Source organism: Gopherus flavomarginatus, chromosome 4 (genome assembly GCF_025201925.1).
Source record: "Gopherus flavomarginatus isolate rGopFla2 chromosome 4, rGopFla2.mat.asm, whole genome shotgun sequence".
Classification (NCBI taxonomy): Eukaryota; Metazoa; Chordata; order Testudines; family Testudinidae; genus Gopherus; species Gopherus flavomarginatus.
Window position 1 is genome coordinate 70,296,429 of NC_066620.1, and position 19,726 is coordinate 70,316,154.

The following is a 19,726-nucleotide window of genomic DNA, read 5'->3' on the forward strand; positions in this document are numbered from 1 at the left end:
TATACACAAAATATGAGATGAGGTTTTATGGTTACCACTGGAAATGTAGAGGAGATATATTTTGGAGTGACGTGCGGGGGTTGTGTGTAGATGGAGATGGGTGTTGACACTGGGCCATATTTAAAGGTGTTTACAGAAACTTGTCTCAAACATTTCATATAACTATGATGTTATAGTTAATTAAATGATACTTATAATGTTACCTATATAGTGAAGTTTTTTGTCTAGCAATTTAGAAACATTTAAAACCATTGATATGTATTTCTTGTTACTGGAGCACCATTCAGTACACTTAAGGAATAAAGTGGGTGATTAAATTCCATTGTAAAGCTGGTGGTACAACTGCAATAAATATTATTTCAGGACAAAAAAGATTCAACAAAAAACAGCCTGAACAGGAGAGGAAATAACTCTTTTTCTTGCCCTGAGAAGTTTTGAAAGACCAGTGCTGTTTGCATTGACATCACTGTAGGGAATGGATTGAAGTGAATAATTTCTCCAGGGAGAAGTTTGAGCAGATGAAGTGCCAGTAAAGATTTCAGGGTAATTTATCAGAAAAATAAAATCTGTTATAACTTGAGTCCACTGGAATCACTGGCAAATCTCCTACTGACTTCAATGGATGCAGTATCAGGTCCTACATTTTGTTTGTTTGTTCTGTGAGTAGTAGGCTGCTTATTTGGGCAAGTGTATGTGAAGTGTATGTTCTTAACTGAGTCAGGTCAGTACAGGTGAAGGGATACTCACGTCAAAATTGGGAAGCTTGGCCACACATCTTAGGATCCGGGCACTGCACCACATTGCTCGTTCTCGCTCATGATCCTTTCTGGAGATTAGCCAGGGCTCGAGGTACTGTAGGAAAAAATGAAGGAGATAACTGCTCACAAAAACGGTAAACTCCTAAAAGATCATGGCCCAAATCTACCAGTAGCTGTTGTAAACTGGGAGTAGCACCACTGACTTCAGAGAAACTACTCTGATTTACACCAGCTGAGGGTGTGGTGGGTCCTTTGTTTAATGGTAGGTCAGATAAAAAATGTAGCATTCTCCTCTATATGTAAATAAAGTTTATGGGTTTTCTGAAAAAGGGTTCTCTTCTGTGTTTTCCAGAAATTCATCCTATAATAGTTCCACTGAGAAGGAAGACTGGCATAATAATCTGCTCTGCCAAAGAGTGGCTCCTTCCTTCATTCTGAATCTTAGTCAGTGGATTCAGAATTTGATAGGGTATAAAATGAAGTCTATTTTTATCTCTGCAAATGAGGGTAACACCACATAGGAGGCTTAACCTGCCCAATTTTTCTAGGGAAAGTGAGATTTGCAGGGGGAGGGATGTCTCTCCTGCCTACAAGTCAAGATCTGGGGGAAAGCACTTCAGAGAGGGAAGAAGAGGGAAGTATATTTCTCAGTTGCTATAAAAGTGTTGACATTTCTTTTATATACATTAGATTGTTCTAACACCCTGACATAGCTGCCGGAACTAGGGGTGCGTGGGGTGCTGCTGCACCCCCTGACTTGAAATGGTTTCCAATATATACGGGGTTTACAGTTTTGTTCAATGGCTTTCAGCACCTCCACGATACAAAATGTTCCAGCACCCCTGCGTCCTGCAGTATTATCATCTTTCTAACATATAATCTCTGAAAAGAGAAGAGTATGGGAGGGCTAATTAAGGCATAAATATTATGGCCCAGATTTTTAAAGGTATTTAAGCATTGCTGCACACAACATTGAAATGAGTAACTGATTTAGGAGCCCATGTATCAAAAGGGATTTAGGTACATAGGAGCCAAAATTTTATTGGTCTCCTAAGTGCCTAAATCACTTCTGAAAATGAGATGCTTAAATAGTTAAAAAATTGGACCTATAGACTTGTGCCCAGGACCCCAACACTTGGAGTTGTCTCATGAGGGCAGAAGCTCAGCTTTCATGATTGTTAAGAAAAGTTTGAAAACATGAGCTGAGCATAGTGTTGCAGAGATTCCTGCCAGCATCTGCAAAGAGCCTGAAACAACAGCTCTCAGAAGTGTGAATTGCTCCATGCATCTCAATGGGGTATAAACTCCAAGGGAACACAAACCATTCTGCCATAACAGCCCAGCAAAGTACTCTATGTATGGCAGAAAGAGAAGAATGGGCCCAGACCACCCACCTAACCAGGTATACTCTGGCTGCTGGGCTAAGTACTGGGAAGGCCCTTTACTGCCATCCCTGTCTCTCCGGAATTAAGAGCCCCCTTCCACCCCCGCTTCTCTCCAGCGTAGTGGGGCTCTGGTGCTGATCCCAAGGGTCACAGGCGTCCCATATGACTGTCCCTGCCTCTTTGGGAGAGAAGAGGGAGCTCCCTTCCACTGCCACTCCCTTTGATGGGGGGATAGGGTCAAAATGCTGGGGCATAGAGCTCCCATGTTGTGGTGTGCCTAGAGCCCCAGATTATCTTAATTCTGCCCTGAACTCAGAGGGGACAGTCGAACCTTGATTGTTTAATCTCTCCTCTATAACTCTCTTTTCCTCTCTTGGATGCTCCACTATTGCTTACCTCCAAAATCTTCTGGGCCTCCACAGGACATTCAAATACCAAACCCTCAAGCATTCCTCTCAAGGCATCGATAGTTTCCTTGTACAGAGACTAGAAGAAGAGGCAGTACAATAGCCAGTGTCATAAAATCTGACATTCTACAGGCAACGTGAGGTGTAGAAATACTTCTTTAGAGAGATAGGATGAGTTCCTTAGTCTCTCTATGCCTCAGTTCCCTACCTGTAAAATAGGAATAATAGCATTTTCCTACCTTACAGGGGTGTTGTGAGGATAAATACATTAAAAATTGTGTGGTGCTCAGACACCTGGTAATGGGGCCCACATAAGCACCTATGATACATTGGGTAAGTTTTCTGATCTGATAAATAGGAATAATTATTTCTCTGCTCAGATATATGCACTCACTATTATTTTCTTTAAAAGGGACAAAGAGTCCTGTGGCACCTTATAGACTAACAGACGTATTGGAGCATAAGCTTTCATGGGTAAATACCCACTTCGTCAGATGCATGTAGTGGAAATTTCCAGAAGCAGGTATAAATATGCAGGCAAAAATCAGTCTAGAGATAAAGAAGTTAGTTCAGTCAGGGAGGATTGGCCAGTGAATGGCTAGCCAACTACAAAAGTAGTTTCTCCTCCCTTGGTGTTCACACCTCAACTGCTAGAAGAGGGTCTCATCCTCCCTGATTGAATTAACCTTGTTATCTCTAGACTGATTTTTGCCTGCATATTTATACCTGCCTCTGGAAATTTCCACTACATGCATCTGACGAAGTGGGTATTCACTCACAAAAGCTTATGCTCCAATACGTCTGTTAGTCTATAAGGTGCCTCAGGGCTCTTTGTCACTTTTTACAGATCCAGACTCACACAGCTACCCCTCTGATATTATTTTCCGGCAACCTGCCTTAAATGCCTTCCAAGAACAAGATGTGAAATAAGTTTGCCATTCTCAGCAGAGATTCTGATACAAAGTCAGATGAACAACAGCTAAATTGCTACATACGCACTGGGCTACATATGCACCAAGTCACAAAGTGAAAAAAAGAACTCACCATTTAAATATGAAATTGTGTCATCGAGATAATAATATTTTTTTCCTGTACTTCCCTAGCTAAGAGAAGACCCCCTATTATTATAATATTAGAACAGTTCTCTGCTAAAGAGCCAGAACCCTGGTAAATTTGGAACTGTGCAATTCCATTATTTCCCTTTAGCTCTATTAGTGGTGAAGTAATTTGAGACTAAGCAGAACAGATGCATCCTTAGCACACAGACCCAGGCGTGCGTACATTGGCTGATGATTGCACACCTTGCCATGTGCTATTTCTTACTAACAGGTTTTGTCTCTTTTTAATTAGACTTCAGTTGAATTCTGCGGACTGGGTTGCCTAGTTAGACTACTTGCTCTTCATTGCCATGATCCAGGAGACACTATCTGCTTCTTGGCATCCAGACTCATGTTCAACTTGTAATATCCTGCTGGTCAAAAAGTGTAAGTAGGACTCAACATTTTTTCTCTAGATCTCAGAAGGAAACTATCTTATCAGGCTCAACATGTCACCATCCCCTGGAGGACTACTGAATTAAAGACACATGGGGCTTCTCTTATGACTGTATTTTTTTAAAGGACAGATTACCTCTGGGTGTTGGCATTGTATATTATCACATGCCTCTGCTAACATGATCTCCATTGGAGGCAGAGAAAAGACACTTTTGTAGCATGCCCGGAGTAGAACAGCTTTCTTCTCAGACTTTAGTGGTGGCTTCAGCTTTCTGACAAAAGAGAGAAGCCCCCTTAATGAGAGTCATGACAATGTCTGGAATCCAAGATAAGAAAAATATATCATCCATTATTCTTTAAACACCCCCAAACATAATGGGGTGTTTGTTCTGACCATAGCAAGCAATAGAAGTGTGTGTGTGTGTGTGTGTGTGTGTGTGTGTGTGTGTGTGTGTGTGTGTGTGTGTGTGTGTGTGTGTGTGTGTGTGTGTGTGTTTTGGCACAGAGATAACTGCTCTAATATAATGCACCAAAACCTATTAAAATAAGTGTCCTACTTAGGGATAAATTCATAGGCCAAAGATAGGAAAATTAGCTTTTCCTCACTTTCTTTAGTTCGGAGTTCATAAAGTATGCAGTAAGCTAGCTCTGGTTGTCAAGAAATATTTCTTATGGGTAAATATTGGTATAAACTAGGGAACAAACTATGTTTGAACTCTGAAGCTTTTATTGACATTTAAAATATTAATTTTGTAAACCACAAGGCTTCCATTGCTTTAGTCAGACATTATAGCGGCACCATCTAGTGGACACAGTACTGTAGTGCCTTCCTTTGCACATATAGCACGCTGTGTTTATGCGTTTGCCTGTTGGTCCACAATGTGTATGTTGTATAGCGTTTATAGGCTTGGAAGGATTAGATTTTTATTGGTAAATGCCAATGAATGTCAATTTCACCATACCAACACAAAATATTTCTACTGATAATCATAAAAATGCACAGATAGGCAAAGAAAGAAAAATGCTGCTTGAGAACTTAGAGTTTGATTTGGATATATTCTTTGTATATTTTGACATGTGATGTTGATAATTTGTCTTAACAGTTATAAATCAACATCTACTGTCATTAAATAATTATTGTGCGATTCCCCACGATTTCCCACAACTGTGAAAATTTAAATTCATAAAAATAAAAAAGTACCTAAAATAAACTTAATTATCTGTCAAAATTATTAAAAATAAAAATTGAATTCTGCCCAGCATAAGTACGCACCACTTCCCTAAACTACATGGCATGTGTAAGCTTGCTCAAGTGCATGGTAATTATATCACCCTCTGCTAGCTCCAATACTATTATACAGTTATGACAGTTTCATGAGTTACAGCTGGTAGATATTAAACATAATGTAAACTAATGCTTTTAAAGTGTTTGCCTTAAGCTTTCAGTGCTAATAATATCTTAGCCCTGGAAGGTACTTTTATTTAAAATTCTTCATATCCTTTCTCCTCTGTCAAACTGACAGCCATATTTTAACAAAATCGTATTTGGCATCAAAATTATTTCAACAGTTCTTTGTTGAAAGACTGAAATATTCTGTAAGCATACTTTTAACAGGCTAACAACCAAATTAATGCAACATATGCAGTATGCTGTATAGGTGAGCAGCACGTTAAGTTTCAGCAGGTTAATTAATATTCAGAGAGTTGAAGCAATTTCTCACGACATTTTGTGAATGACTAATTTGTCCCCTGAAGCTTATTACCCAGGATTCTATGCATCTATAAAAAGAGTTTGTTTCAACTTCACGGCAAACTTTGGGATAGACTGTCTATGGTGTGGAGTTTCAACTCAGAATAGTACAGATGGTGGCCATCAGAGAGCTGGTTATCTCCCTAATTCTCTGCCTGGCCCTGGCCCTGGCCCCAGAGGTTAGAGTAGCTTGAAGAGTTGTCTGTCATCTGAGAATAGTTGGAGCACAGTGCACTCTGGCCATACCCTCTCTGTGTCCTGATATACCCATTACACTGGGGATTAGCATAAGGCTTCCTGGACATCTGGAGGGCACAGTGACCATGTCTGTTGCTAAACATCCTCATCAGTGCAGAACATGATCCCACCATGGTCTTTAGCTTCCTCCCTGCCCTCTTTGAGGTGATTTGTGCTCCCAGCAGTACTAGGGAGTAAGAGTCTGCTGTGACTGTGGCTGGCCCACGTGCAAGTGAGCACAAGGGAAGGGGAGAAGGCTCTTACACAACTTGAAAAGGGCCAGACACAATTTGACTCATACTCTATCTGTAGTCTGGGCAAATGTCTCTCTGCAGCTCCTGTGCTTTATAACCTGCACTCAGGCTTCTAAACAGGAAAAAGGAGAGCAGAATCTGAAGAAACAGAATGTTTGCGGTGTGGTCTCTATTACTGATCTCTCCTCAACTATGCAATCAGGCACTGCTAGCCACATACACCATAGCATCTGTTTCAGAAATGCTGCAATAAATTACAGAAACTTTGACCCAAACCCACAGGGAAACCTGCTGTACTATAAGTTTTTTGTTTTGTTTTGTTTTTAGTTCCTCACAGAGAAGTTCTTCACTTTAAGAGGTGCTTGGATTCAGGATCACTAGAGCATAAAGTGAAATAGGCAAGCAAAAAAAGACTTAATATTCCTGCTTCTTCCAGATAACAAATTAGCAAACAGGACATGACACAGGAGCCAGTATTCCTGGGTGTAGTATGGAGCAGTGGCTCAAGACTGAAATCTAATGGAAGACTGGTTGAACTTTCACAATACCTCAGGTTCGTGACAACAATCATGGCCTGCTGGCGCACAGGGTTAGACAGCAAGTTCATTGACTCTTCTTCAATCAGCTTCTGTAAAACAAAGAGGAGACAAAACAACAGCAACTGAGCTTCAGCTTTGCTCACCAACTCTCCATCCTTATTTCCACTGCTCCCGAAGGACCTATGCATGGGATATTATAAAATTCTGCAGCATCAATCGGTACTTACTCTAGAGAGACACAGAGGGGCTATTTAATCTCGGGGGCTATCCAGATCTCAGTTGCAAGAAGAATTTCTGATTATAGAAGATGATGTGACTAAAATAATATCAAGTATTTTTTTAAAGGAGGAAATCTAGTCAAACCCTGATATATCATTTCCTATGTGCCATAAAAACCTTCTTAAACTGGCTCAGTCAATATCACCACAACGAACAGATAGACAGTTATGAAAGGTCCTGGGTGGGGCTGCTAAAGGCACACAGGTACCATGACAAGTTCAGTATTGAGAGCGGTGAATGGCTAAAAGCAGTGTTGGTAGTTGTTGATCGGTATCTTGGAGTGCTAGGGGTATGCATTGCGCATGTGTTTAAATGCTGAAAGGAGTTCTCAGTGGGTGCGGGGCATTCATTCAAGACGTGAGTGACTGTAAATTGGGGAAAGACGCCAATAACAGCAGGCAGGGCTAGTTCTGACAGGCCATGGAAACTGTGGTCACTGAGTGTAGGTCTACACTGCAGTTAAAAACCTGTGGCTGTCCCATCCAGCTGGCTTGGGCTCAGGGGCTGTTTAATGGCAGAGTAGACATTCTGGCTCTGGCTGCAGCCTGGACTCTAGCACTCTGTGAGGTGAGAGGATCCCAGAGCTCAGGGTGCAGCCTGAACCCGAACATCTACACTGCAATTAAACAATTCCTGAGCCTGAGCCCTGCCAGACTGAATTAGCTGGCACAGGCCAGCCATGGGTGTCTAATTGCACTGTAGACATACTCTAAGGGAGGTAGAAAGTTTGAGTTCTGTGCATGCTTGTTTTTCTCTTCTGCTCCACATATGGAGAATGTGCGGAAAGGCAAAGCTGACTATGTGCTGGGCCTCATGGACCCAAAGATTGCATATTTCTTCCCCAGATCCTGATAAGTCTAAAACTGCTTGGTATTGAGAAAACCTCCCCCCGCCCACCAACCAGTGAGACACGAGGGGAAGTGGCAGTGGGGAAGGGTATATTTGAAATTTTGGTGGGAGAGTAAGTGTTCTTTCCTCACCTGCTGTCCCTGAGCTGGATTCTTCCTGTGGCTCTCTGCCCACCCAGTCATTTCTTGCTGCCTTAGCTAGGGGTTTCCTCCAGGATCCCAACCTCCTGGCCATTTCATGCTGCTTCTTACTGGGTGGCTTCTCTCCTTATTATTTCTTCTGTCATATTCCAGGTCTTTAGCCCATGGCTGGGGCTCCCAGCCAGCCACTCTATGTTACCCCTGCCCAAGGGCTTCCTCCAGTGTCCCCTTGCATTCCCATACATTTAATGTTGCCTCTGACTGCTTGTTAGGAATCAGGGCCTGTGGCAGAGCCAGGCTCCAGACAACCTTACTGAACAAGTACAACTGGCCTGCTTGATTGGCTACACTGCCTGATTAGTTGGAAGGGTCTGCAAACTGTCTCTTAAGCCCTGCAGCAGTTCAGCACGTGCTCAAAGCATTTGCCCAAGGCTGTGATAGCTACTTCGCCTGCCCTGTTCCAGCCTTGGACCTCACCATACCCCACTCCAGGTAGTCATATTCTGACCCTCGGCTCCAAATCAAGACCTGTGACTTTGGCTCCGACCTCTGGCTCTGGCATCTAGCCTCTGCCTCTGGTTCTGACCCTGGGCTCCAATTCCTGGCAACCAACTCTTGCTCTAAGCACTAGGCCTAACTCCTGCTCTAACCACGTGGCAAGACTGCGCACATCTTGGTCACTGACAAGTTCGAGTAGCCCCTACACAAACAATAGAGGATCTATGGCTGATGCAGTATGTATGGAGTCTACAAAGGCCAATCTCTCTCTCACCTTCATCTCCAACCCCAGCTCCCAATGAGCCCAAGCTCCCCTGCCTGAAAAGTTCAATTGTAATCATGTCAAATGTTGTGGGTTCCTAAATCAGTGTTGGCTCCTATTTCTGCTACGCCCACAGCTATACCCCACTGACCAAATCAGAGTGGGTTTAATTACTAGCCTGCTTATTGGGGAGGCCCTGGCTTGGGCATCTCTGCTCCTGAAAAAAATAATGAAGCCCACTTCTGGGATAATTTGAGGACTTCGTTAGAGCAAATGTATGGCTGAAGCTATGTTTCAAATGTTGTGGCAGCGATGCCAGCGAGTTGCTAAATATGCAGCAGAGTTCTGATGTCTGAGTGGAATTCTTGGGATAAACTGCCTTGCCCAAGGAACTCACCATGGACCTGCATAAGATAGTGGAAATATCTGACTGGACTGCACCCAAGGACATATGCCAGGTTCAGTGATTCCTTGTGTTTTCTAATTTCTACAAGCAATTTATTAAGGGATTCTCTAACCTGGTTGCACCCATAATGGCACTCCTGCAAAAGGGGGTCAGATTGGTCTGGTCTGCAGAGGCTTAGTTGGCCTTTGACTGAAGAGGAAATTCACCTCAGCACTCACCCGGATTCATGCAGATCCCACTAAACCATTTACAATTGAGCCCAGTGCCTCACACTTTGCCATATGTGCAATATTATCTCAAAATTTGGGGCCCCACAAACATCTCCATTCCTGTGCCTTTTATTCTTGGAAGCTAACCCCAGCATACAAAAAATATATTTGGGAAAGGGATGTAGGGATCAGGGTGGTTTTTGAGGAATGGCACCACCTCCTGGAAGAAGCCTTATTCCTGGTCCAAGTCCTGATGGACCACAAGAATCTGAAGTACCTATGGACTGCTAGATGTCTTAACAAACAAACACTTAGAACTGCTGGTCCCTCTTCTTTGCTTGCTTCAATTTTGTAGTAACCTATCACCCAGGGACAAGAAACAGGAAGGCAAATGCCCTATCCCACAAAGACGAATATCATAAACCTGGAGAAGAGCACTCTGCAACCATCCTCAAGGTGTCCAACTTTGTCAACAGGATGATTTATAGCAATCTGACATCCTCCATCCACTCCCTGCTCCCCAGCAACCCATTTGCAGCCCAGATCCATCAGAAGCTGAATGATGCAATTACCCAACCATATTCCTAGTTCTGACTACCAAATGGCCTCCTCTATCACTCACTTGGATTGTGTTTATGTTCCAGGAGGACAACCTCAGCTTCAGGTATTAAAACTATGCTGCAGTTCACTACTTGCAGGCCATTTTGGCCAATCATGAGCTGGAATATGTTCTTGAGGAGCTTAAAATGGCCAGGCCTATGAGCTTACTGCAAGAATTATATTAAGTCCTGCAAGCTGTATGCCTATACCAACAACCCACAATCAGGATCCTGAGGGTTGCTCCAGCCTCAGTATGCTATATCAATGGATTTCATTGTAGAACTGCCATGCTCCCACAGACAGTTAGTAATCCTGGTTATTGTCAAACTCCTAACAAAATGGTGCACTTCATCCCATGCTGTATTGTTCCTACCACACGTTGGATGGCTTGACTCTTCCTGGAAAATGTCTTTTGTTACCATGGGTTACTGAGGGGCAATGTATCAGACTGGGGTCTCCAGTTCATCTCGTGATTTTGGCAGGAATTTCTCAGACTCCTTGGCATTGAATCCCTCACCTCATCCACCTATCATCCACAAACTAATGGACAAACAGAGTGTCAATCAAATCTTGGAGCAGTATCTTTGCTGCTTTTTGCGTTATCACCGTGATGACTGACTTCCCTTGCTCTGTGATGTCAAATTTGCATATAACAATGCAATCCATCCATTGACCCAACATAGTGCATTCTTTGCAAACTATGGCTTTTACCTCCGCATCCATCCAGCCTTGACCATAAGTTCCCCAGTACCAACTGCTGTGCATTTAGCCTCCCACCTACAGCTGGTGCAAAGGGAGCTCAAGGAACACTTGCAATCCACCCAAGAAGGGTATCAACACCATGTGGAACAAGACTGCCAGGCTGCCTCCAATCTGGCCATAGGGGACAAGGTATGGCGGTCAGCCCAAAACCCTTATATTGAGCCACCCATCTGCCAAACTAGACTATCAGTACCTGGGCCCCTTCAAGGTTATAGAACTTATGAACACAGTTGCCTTCACGTTACAGCTACCTGAGTCCTTGAAGATCCACCCTGTCTTTCACATCTCACTTTTTAAGCCCTACACCAAGAATCCATACCCAAATTGCTCCAAACCACCACTGTCACCCATAACAGTTTTTGGACAGGAGGAATATTTGGTTGACCAAATCCCCAACTCTTGGTGAGTTAGGGGAAGGCTCCAATACCCTGTGGACTATGGTCCAGACAAATGGTTTGGGAACCAGTAGAGAACATCCATGCTCCAGACCTGTTGTAAGAATTCCATCAGAAGTACTCCAAGAAACCAAGCTCTGAGGCCCCTCTGAGGCATTCTTGGGAGTGTGGGTGGGGTATTGTCTGGAATGAGGGTCTGCGGCAGAGCCAATCTGGAAGCAGAGCCTGCAGCAGAACCAGTATCTGGGCAACCTAACAAGCACAGCTGGCTGTAGTAGACTGACTGATTGGTTACATCAGCTGATTGGTCAGGAGATTCAGCAGACCAACTCTTAAGCCCAGCAGCAACAACAGTTCAGCAGTTGTTCAAATTATTTGTACACAGCTGCAGTAGCTCCTGCACTTGCTTGTTCCCAGAATTGCTCCCACCTTATTCCAGTTTTGCTTTTCCCTTGTTCTAGCCCTGCTCCTGCCTTGCCCCCATCTTGCCTCACTCCTGGTAAACTTAGTTCTGACTTTTGGCTCAGATTCCTGGCTCTGACTCTTGGCTACGCACTCCTGCTCTAACCACTGGGTATAACTGTCTACTGTGATCATTGACACTGCTATCACTTCATGCTGCCTGCTGCTTCCTCTTCCTGTCCCCACACCTCTCATCCTGCAAACCAGGCCACCCCAACCTCTCTGTACCCCCAGCCAAGCTGCCACAAACCCACATTGGCCCCACCTTCAGTCAATTTGCCCTGATTTATAGGGGATGCGTGGACTAGTATAAAATAAAATGACAATTATATTTATAAGTGGGGACAAAGTGGATCAGTGGAATCATGGAAGATCCCAGATATGCTTGGACCAGCCTTGCAACCAGGTTCCAGTAGGGTTCATTGAATCAAAGTGCCAGAGCTCTGTGTACGGCTGCCATGTGCTCAAAATATGGGAGCTCTGTGTATAAATTCCATCACACCCAGCTTTTTACTGTCAGTGTTGCTCAGAGTTCTCTATAATTACCCAATGAACAGAGACCCTTGGCCAGATTCTGCACTCATTTCTGGGGTGTAAAATGTGATTAACTCCACTGATTTCAATGGAGTTACTCTAAGACTGTAAATGAGAGCTGAATTTGGTCCCATTTATATATTTCACTCACCACCATGAATGCCACAATGACAGCTTTCTGCGAGAATTCATGGGCTTCTTTTGCTTTTTGGGTGATGTCGCCAACAGTTCTGGTGAATGCAGCCATTGATTTCAGAAAGCTCAGCTTCAGACCTAAGTTCTAAACCCCACCAGAAATGGGGAGAAAGATAGTTTAGTGGATTAATCACACAGACCTCAATGTCAGGAGAAATAAAGCGGTTTAGGTTGTGGCTAGACTAGAATATAAAGGTGAGATGTTAGATCCAGCTAGCTAACTTCTACTGGTAGAGTAAAATGTTTACAACTTCCCCTCTGCCAGGCCTTAATTCAAGTTTATGACACTAAAGCACAATGACTTTCTCTAGGTTAGAGTTTTAGAAGATGTTAATTAGACCAAGTTAGCTAAGATCATGCCTTTACATCTTAATCTAGATAGCGCCTTAGAGTGTTTCTGTCAAAACATAGTATAATGAGATACTGTCCCTTACCCATCCTGCCTGTTCCACATTCTAAGGCTGTGTCTACCCTAGAGACTTTACATTGGCACAGCTGCGCCACTGTAAGGTCTCCCATGTGGCCGCTTTATGCTAACGGGAGAGAGCTCTCCAGTTGCATAATAATACTTCCATCAATGAGCGGTGATAGCTATATCAGCGGGAGAGCGTCTCACACCAGCGCTTCTGTCGCTGAAACATATGTCAGTCATGTGGGTGTTTTTCCCCACAACCTGACAGACAAAAGTTTTACCAACAAAAGTGCTAGTGTATACATAGCCTAAGAAATATTCTTTTTCTAGCCAACTAATATCCAATATCTGTTCTCATTGGCTGAACTCAGAAGCAAGGATAACTTATGTGTTGCGACCTTATGACCCACTGAAATACAGGAACATAAAAAGGGGCCCATATGTATCTAGTATCTTCATACAAGTATCATTTGTTTTAATCATCATGATTAACAGAACATTTCATTAAGGCTGTAACTCACCATGTACAGTAATAACAATCACTCTAACCATTGGAATATGAATCTGAAAAATCAAAAGCTACACCAGAGGTAAACTTTTCAGTTTAATTTAAATAAGAAGGGAACAGCCTGAAACTGGCCTGTCACCATACCTATAAAAATATCCATTAGTAACACTGATCACACCCCCTCACTTTCCATGATCTGATGTAAAGAGAGACATTTTCTACACCCTACACCAGGTCTTGTGACCAAGAATTTGACAAACCTCCTTCTGTTCTCAGGACATGAGGAGAAGGCAAATCTCAGAAAATCCCCCCTTTCTCCCTAACTCCAGTTCTCATGACCAAGTGACAAGTGAGATCACTATATTTGGACAACACTTCAGAAGCTCGCCTTGCTAGAAAAGGCAACTGCCCATATCACCTACTAGTCTCAAGCCTGGTCTACACTAAGCGTTTACACCGAATTTAGCAGCGTTAAACCGATTTAACCCTGCACTCGTCCACACAACGAGGCCCTTTATATCGATACACTCCAACGAGAGGAGTAGCACTGAAATCAGTATTGCCATGTTGGATTAGGGTTAGTGTGACCGCAAATCGACGGGATTGGCCTCCGGGTGGTATCCCACAGTGCACCATTGTGACCGCTCTGGAAAGCAATCTGAACTCGGATGTACCGGCCAGGTAGACAGGAAAAGCCCCCCGAACTTTTGAATTTCATTTCCTGTTTGCCCAACGTGGAGCTCTGATCAGCATGGGTGGCGATGCAGTCCCAAATCCAAAAAGAGCTCCAGCATGGACCGTACGGGAGATACTGGATCTGATCGCTGTATGGGGACACAAATCTGTTCTATGAGAGCTCTGTTCCAGAAGACAAAATGCCAAAGCATTTGAAAAAATCTCCAGGCTATGATAGACAGAGGCCACAGCAGGGACTCAACACAGTGCTGTGTGACAACCATAATGGAAAGCCAAAGAATCAAATGGACGCTCATGGAGGGAGGGAGGGGGACTGAGGACTCGAGCTATCCCACAGTTCCTGCAGTCTCCGAAAAGCATTTGCATTCTTGGCTGAACTCTCAATGCCTGAAGGGTCAAAAACATTGTTGCCAGTAGTTCATGGAATATGTCGTCAATTTACCCCTCCTTACCCACTCAAAGAAAAGGGAAAAAAATAATTTCTCGCCACTTTTCAATGTCACCGTATGTCTACTGGATGCTGCTGGTAGACGGGATGCTGCAGCGCTAAACAGCAGCATCCTCTCCCCTCCCTTCCCCGGTGGCAGACGGTACAGTACAAAATGACTGATAGCCATCCTCGTCGTCATCCTGTGAGTGCTCCTGGCTGGCCTCGGTGAGGTCGGCTGGAGGCACCTGGGTAAAAATGGGAATGACTCCCTGTCATTCCTGGCAGATGGTACAAAATGCTGGGTAACCGTCCTCATCATAGCAGCTGGAGCCTGAGCTTCATCAGCCCCTACCTCTCCTTTCATGTCTAAAGAAAAGATTCTGTACTCCCTGGACTATCATAGCAGCAGGAGACTGCGTTCCTCTCCCCTCCACTCTTTAATGTCCTGCCTGGACTATTATAGCAGCTGGAGGCTGCCTCCCCCTCACTTTATCTCCCTAAAAAGTCAGTGTTTCTTATCCCTGCATTCTTAATTACTTCATGACACAAATGAGGGGAAACTGCCATGGTAGCCCAGGAGGGGTGTAGGAGGGGGGAAGCAATGGGTGGGGTTGTTGCAGGGGCACCCCTAGAATGGCATGCAGCTCATCATTTCTGCGGGATCTCTGGGGCTCTGACCCGGAGCAGCTGTGCTCTCTGGCTCTCAAGTAGACTTGCCCCATATTCTAGGCAGGACTGACTATTTTTAGACAAAACATATAGAAGGGAATGATCCGGGGAGTCATTCTCATTTTTGTCCATGCGCCCTCAGCCGACCTCAGCGAGGCCAGCCAGGAGCACCCATGACAGCAGCAGACGGTACAAAATGCTTGATAACAGTCATGGCCAATTTCCAATTGCAAAGGGTACAAAATGATTTAAAACCGTCATTTCATCACCAATTTACAATGGCAGACAGTGCAATAGGGGTGGTAACCATATCTGCTACCTTGCAAAGGCAAATGAATGCTGCTGTGTAGCACTGCAGTACCGCCTCTGTCAGCAGCATCCAGTACACATACGGTGACAGTGACAAAAGGCGAAACAGGCTCCATGGTTGCTATGCTATGGCGTCTGCCGGGGCAATCCAGGGAAAAAGGGCGCAAAAGGATTGTCTGCCGTTGCTTTCACAGAGGAGGGATTGAGTGATGACATTTACCCAGAATCACCCGCGACACTGTTTTTGCCCCATCATGCATTGGAATCTCAACCCAGAATTCCAGTGGGTGGGGGAGACTGCGGGAACTATGGGATAGCTACGGGATAGCTACCCACAGTGCAACGCTCCAGAAATAGACGCTAGCCTCGGTACATGGACGCACACCGCCGAATTAATGTGCTTAGTGTGGCCGCGTGCACTCGACTTTATACAATCTGTTTTAAAAACCGGTTTATGTAAAATCGGAATAATCCCGTAGTGTAGACATACCCTCAGAAACATCTGAAAACAGACAAGGGAGAGGCATAGGGAGTGTAGAGGGAAGGGACCTGCTAACTGTACCTTACCTTTTTCTGGAGCAGTTTTTCAAACACCATCTCATAACTATAAAGTGAAGGGTAACAACCCTCCTGTGTACAATACTATAAAATCCCTCCTGGCCAGATACACCAAAATTCTTTTATCTGTAAAGGGTTAAGAAGCTCAGGTAACCTGGTTGACACTTGACCCAAAGGATCAATAAGGGAACAAGATACTTTCAAATCTTGGGGAGGGGGAAGGCTTTTGTTTGTGTGCTCTTTGTTTTGGGGGTTGTTCACTCTTGGGACTAAGAGGGACTGGACATCAATCCATGCTCTCCAAATCTTTCTGAACAAGTTTCTCATATTTCAAATTTGTAAGTAACAGCCAGGCAAGGAATGTTAGTTTTATCTTTGTTTTCTCAACTTGTAAACGTTCCTTTTGCTAGAGAGTTTACCTCTCTTTGCTGTAACTTTGAACCAAAGGCTGGGGGGGGGGTTCCCTCTGGGCTCTTTGAATCTGATTACCCTGTAAAGTAATTTTCCATTCTGATTTTACAGAGATGATTTTTACCTTTTTCTTTAATTAAAATTCTTCTTTTAAGAACCTGACTGATTTTTCATTGTTTCAAGATCCAAGGGTTTTGGATCTGTGTTCAACAGGACTAATTCGTGAAGGTATACTCTTAACCCTATCCAGGAAAAGGGGTGTAAGGACTTGGTGGGGGAGGAATTAGTCTCAAATCTGCCCAGGAAAGGGGGGGGGGGGTTAGAGACTTGGAAAATTTTGGGGGAAAGGCAGAGTTCCAAGTCGCTCTTCCCTAAGATTTCGAACACGCTTGGTGGTGGCAGCTTACTGTTAACCTAAGCTGGTAAATAAGCTTAGGAGGCTTTCATGCGGGTCCCCACATCTGTACTCTAGAGTTCAGAGTGGGGAAGGAACCTTGACACACCAAAAAACACCAAACTGGAAATCTTTGTTCTGCTTAAAGAACTCTTAATATCTTTAAAAAAGGAAAGATCATGGGTATTATAGAACAGCAAGTGTTACTTCAGAATCAGGAAAAGTAGTTAGATGGATCACTAATCTGATTCAGTATGGCAATCCCTATGTTTTTATGCTGTGGATGCAATGCAGATAAGGGGCCCTTACGGTGACCCCTTTCCAGAACATTCACAGGAGAAGCAATAATGGATGATGTCCCAGCAGATAGTTTCCTGTCAGCTTCCTAGTGGAGACAAGCTGAGCCCAAAACAAAGATAGCTGCACCCCAGGAACTCTAAAGCTTAAGGAAGAGAAAAACATCCATAGCAATAGTCCATGTTCATAGTACCGTGGCTGAGGCAGTGTAGCGACAGTAGTGGTATAACATTTGGGACAGGATGTGGTCCACCCAGGGCAGAATATTGTCCTTTGTTTCCTTGGCCACCTGGTCATAGCAAAGGTGAAGGGTGTTGGAAGCCATACTCCACTTATTCTGCTGTGCATCCTGTGGTAGAAAGGGAGATAAATGCAAACTCATCTTTCCAGATCACTCTCTCATGGACAAAGCCCCCCCACACACACACACGCACCAACAGAACTGCTTCACTCTCCAAATATTCAGTGCTAGAAAATTGTCTATAGGTAAGAGAAAACCTGCAGATGAAGGAGAGGTTCTCAGAAGAGCTGAGATTGATAGGCTTTATGGCCAGAGAGGACCATTCTGACCATCTAGTCTGACCTCCTGCATACCATAGGATTTCACCCAGTGATTCTTGCAGTGGAAGAGGGAATTATTCTTCTCTGCCATGTGAGTGAACTCTACTGAGGTCAATAACTTGTGATTGAACTAGAGCAAATCCGGTCTCTCTCTTAAAAGGACATCCACTCGAGTCAAAATCTGAAGTAGGCAATTTACAACAGATGCGATATTGCAAGAGAAATATCCATTGTGTAAGCAGGGTCTGAATGAGCTCTCCCTTAACCTCTAGTGATGAGCTGGGGTGGAGGGGGGAGAAACTTCAGGACTAAACTGTGTTTACATGACCACATTTACTCTGCCTAGGTATTCAGCAGACAGAACTGTGTGGCCAAAATGATCAGTTTTGCCTGATGTTGGGTCAGTGCCACCCTCTTTCAGGAGACAGAAGTTTAAATACTGAAACAGGGGAAAGCTAAGCAGCATCTTCTCCTGTGCGGGGCAGTAACTCCAGCACACTGAAGTGGCCTCCAAGACAATGGGGTAACAGTTCTCAGAATTCATTCCTGCAGTCCTTTACTCACCTGAATAATCTTTTCAAAGCCCACGGAGAATACACTACTCTCATGAACAAGACTTTGCAGAATTGGGCCCACAGTTTGTATCAATCAGCAACGTTATTGCAACATGAAGGCAGAGATTTTAAATCACACAAACACAGAAAATTCAAGTTCCCAAAACAACCTTAACTCTCCCACCTTGTACATGTGCATTACAAGAGGGTCTGTGATGAGGCATATAAATGAGGTGCTGTGGATGCAGTCAGCCCTCACCCAGCCACACTACACCTGCAATAGGTGTCAGGCTTGGAGGGAAGGGTTAAAAGGGAAAGTTACTTAGACTTAGAATCTCCTGTGTCTAGTGGCACATGAGGCAACACATTCCCCCCGCCCCCGCTATCTGTCCAGAGCAAGATATTAAAAGGGGAGAGTACAGCTCAGTCAGGGGAGGAACTGATTCAGAGACTGCTCCCTACCAGACCTTCCCTGAGGGATGAGAGGTCAAACAATCGTCTCCCATCAGGCCTATCTGCTGGTGCTGAACGAGTCTGCTGCAGGTGGTGCCCCTCTTGCAGGCCTTTTGTTTCCACCCACTGGACTGGGGGCCCTGCAGCAGTTTGTCCTGAGCCCAGAAGTGACCAGGTCACAGGTCTTTCACTAAAAGATCACACATCATCAGGTAGTACAACTCATTCTTCTACAAACGCAATTCCTACTGGAAAAAGGCAGCACTTTCCTTTGTAACTTTAAACAAGTACAGATGACCCCAGAAGTGTCACTGAAAAGAAAGGATGGAGGGGAGTCTGAGAAACCTGTCTGCTTTGCAAGCCTCACTTGAGCCCTGGTTTCACAGTAAAACAACATGTCAGCTGTACCTCACTGGGTGAGCTTTCGTCTGGGTTCAGAATGTTAATGAATTCCTGAAGCACCACCAAGATGTCCTTGAGGTGACGAGTAGCTACGAGACTGATGGCAGAAGCAATCCCCTAAAACACAGAGTCATGCTTCAGTATGGAACATTTCCCTTTCCTTGTTCCTCACCTGTACCCTCCACCCCAACTTTTCCACCACCCAGACTTCACTTCCACATCCCTTCCCATGCTTTGGAGGGTCTCTATTCCATTTGTATAGGGAGGCACAGACTATCTCCTCCATCATTATGCTCCTCCTTTCCCTAGTCTGCTTAGAGATCTTTGATAGCCTTTATATTCCTCTTCCTTTCCCCTCCTCCACTCCAAGATTATGTAATTTCTCCCATTCTAGTTCACAGAGAGATAGTTGGTCACTCTTCCATTTCTCTCTATGCCCCCCTCTCCAGTCTATGGAAATTCTCATTAGTCCCTTTCTCTCTCCACAGAGATTCATTGATGACCCCTCCATTTCCCTCACCTCTCTCTCAGCTTCCTCCTGCTGAGAAGTCCGCAGTATAATGCTGAGGTACTCCCTCACTACATCTCTGTTTCTTGATGCCCGTAGAACTGCCCCATAAAATTTATAAGGGAAAAACTGTAAAAATACAAGATTATT

The 19,726-nt window shown here is 44.2% G+C and overlaps 1 protein-coding gene across 1 annotated transcript in view; it reads right to left on the reverse strand.

Annotated features, from left to right (window-relative positions):
• Positions 1 to 19,726, reverse strand: part of LOC127050055 (maestro heat-like repeat-containing protein family member 1) — a 72,104-nt gene that overhangs the window by 24,994 nt on the left and 27,384 nt on the right. The window contains exons 20-27 of the mRNA XM_050951590.1: positions 19,589 to 19,705; positions 19,075 to 19,185; positions 17,292 to 17,447; positions 12,371 to 12,499; positions 6,833 to 6,912; positions 4,180 to 4,315; positions 2,540 to 2,629; positions 748 to 852 (exon numbers count right to left, since the gene is read on the reverse strand). Coding sequence (XP_050807547.1) covers positions 748 to 852; positions 2,540 to 2,629; positions 4,180 to 4,315; positions 6,833 to 6,912; positions 12,371 to 12,499; positions 17,292 to 17,447; positions 19,075 to 19,185; positions 19,589 to 19,705 — 924 coding nt within the window. The remainder of the gene's footprint in view (positions 1 to 747; positions 853 to 2,539; positions 2,630 to 4,179; positions 4,316 to 6,832; positions 6,913 to 12,370; positions 12,500 to 17,291; positions 17,448 to 19,074; positions 19,186 to 19,588; positions 19,706 to 19,726) is intronic.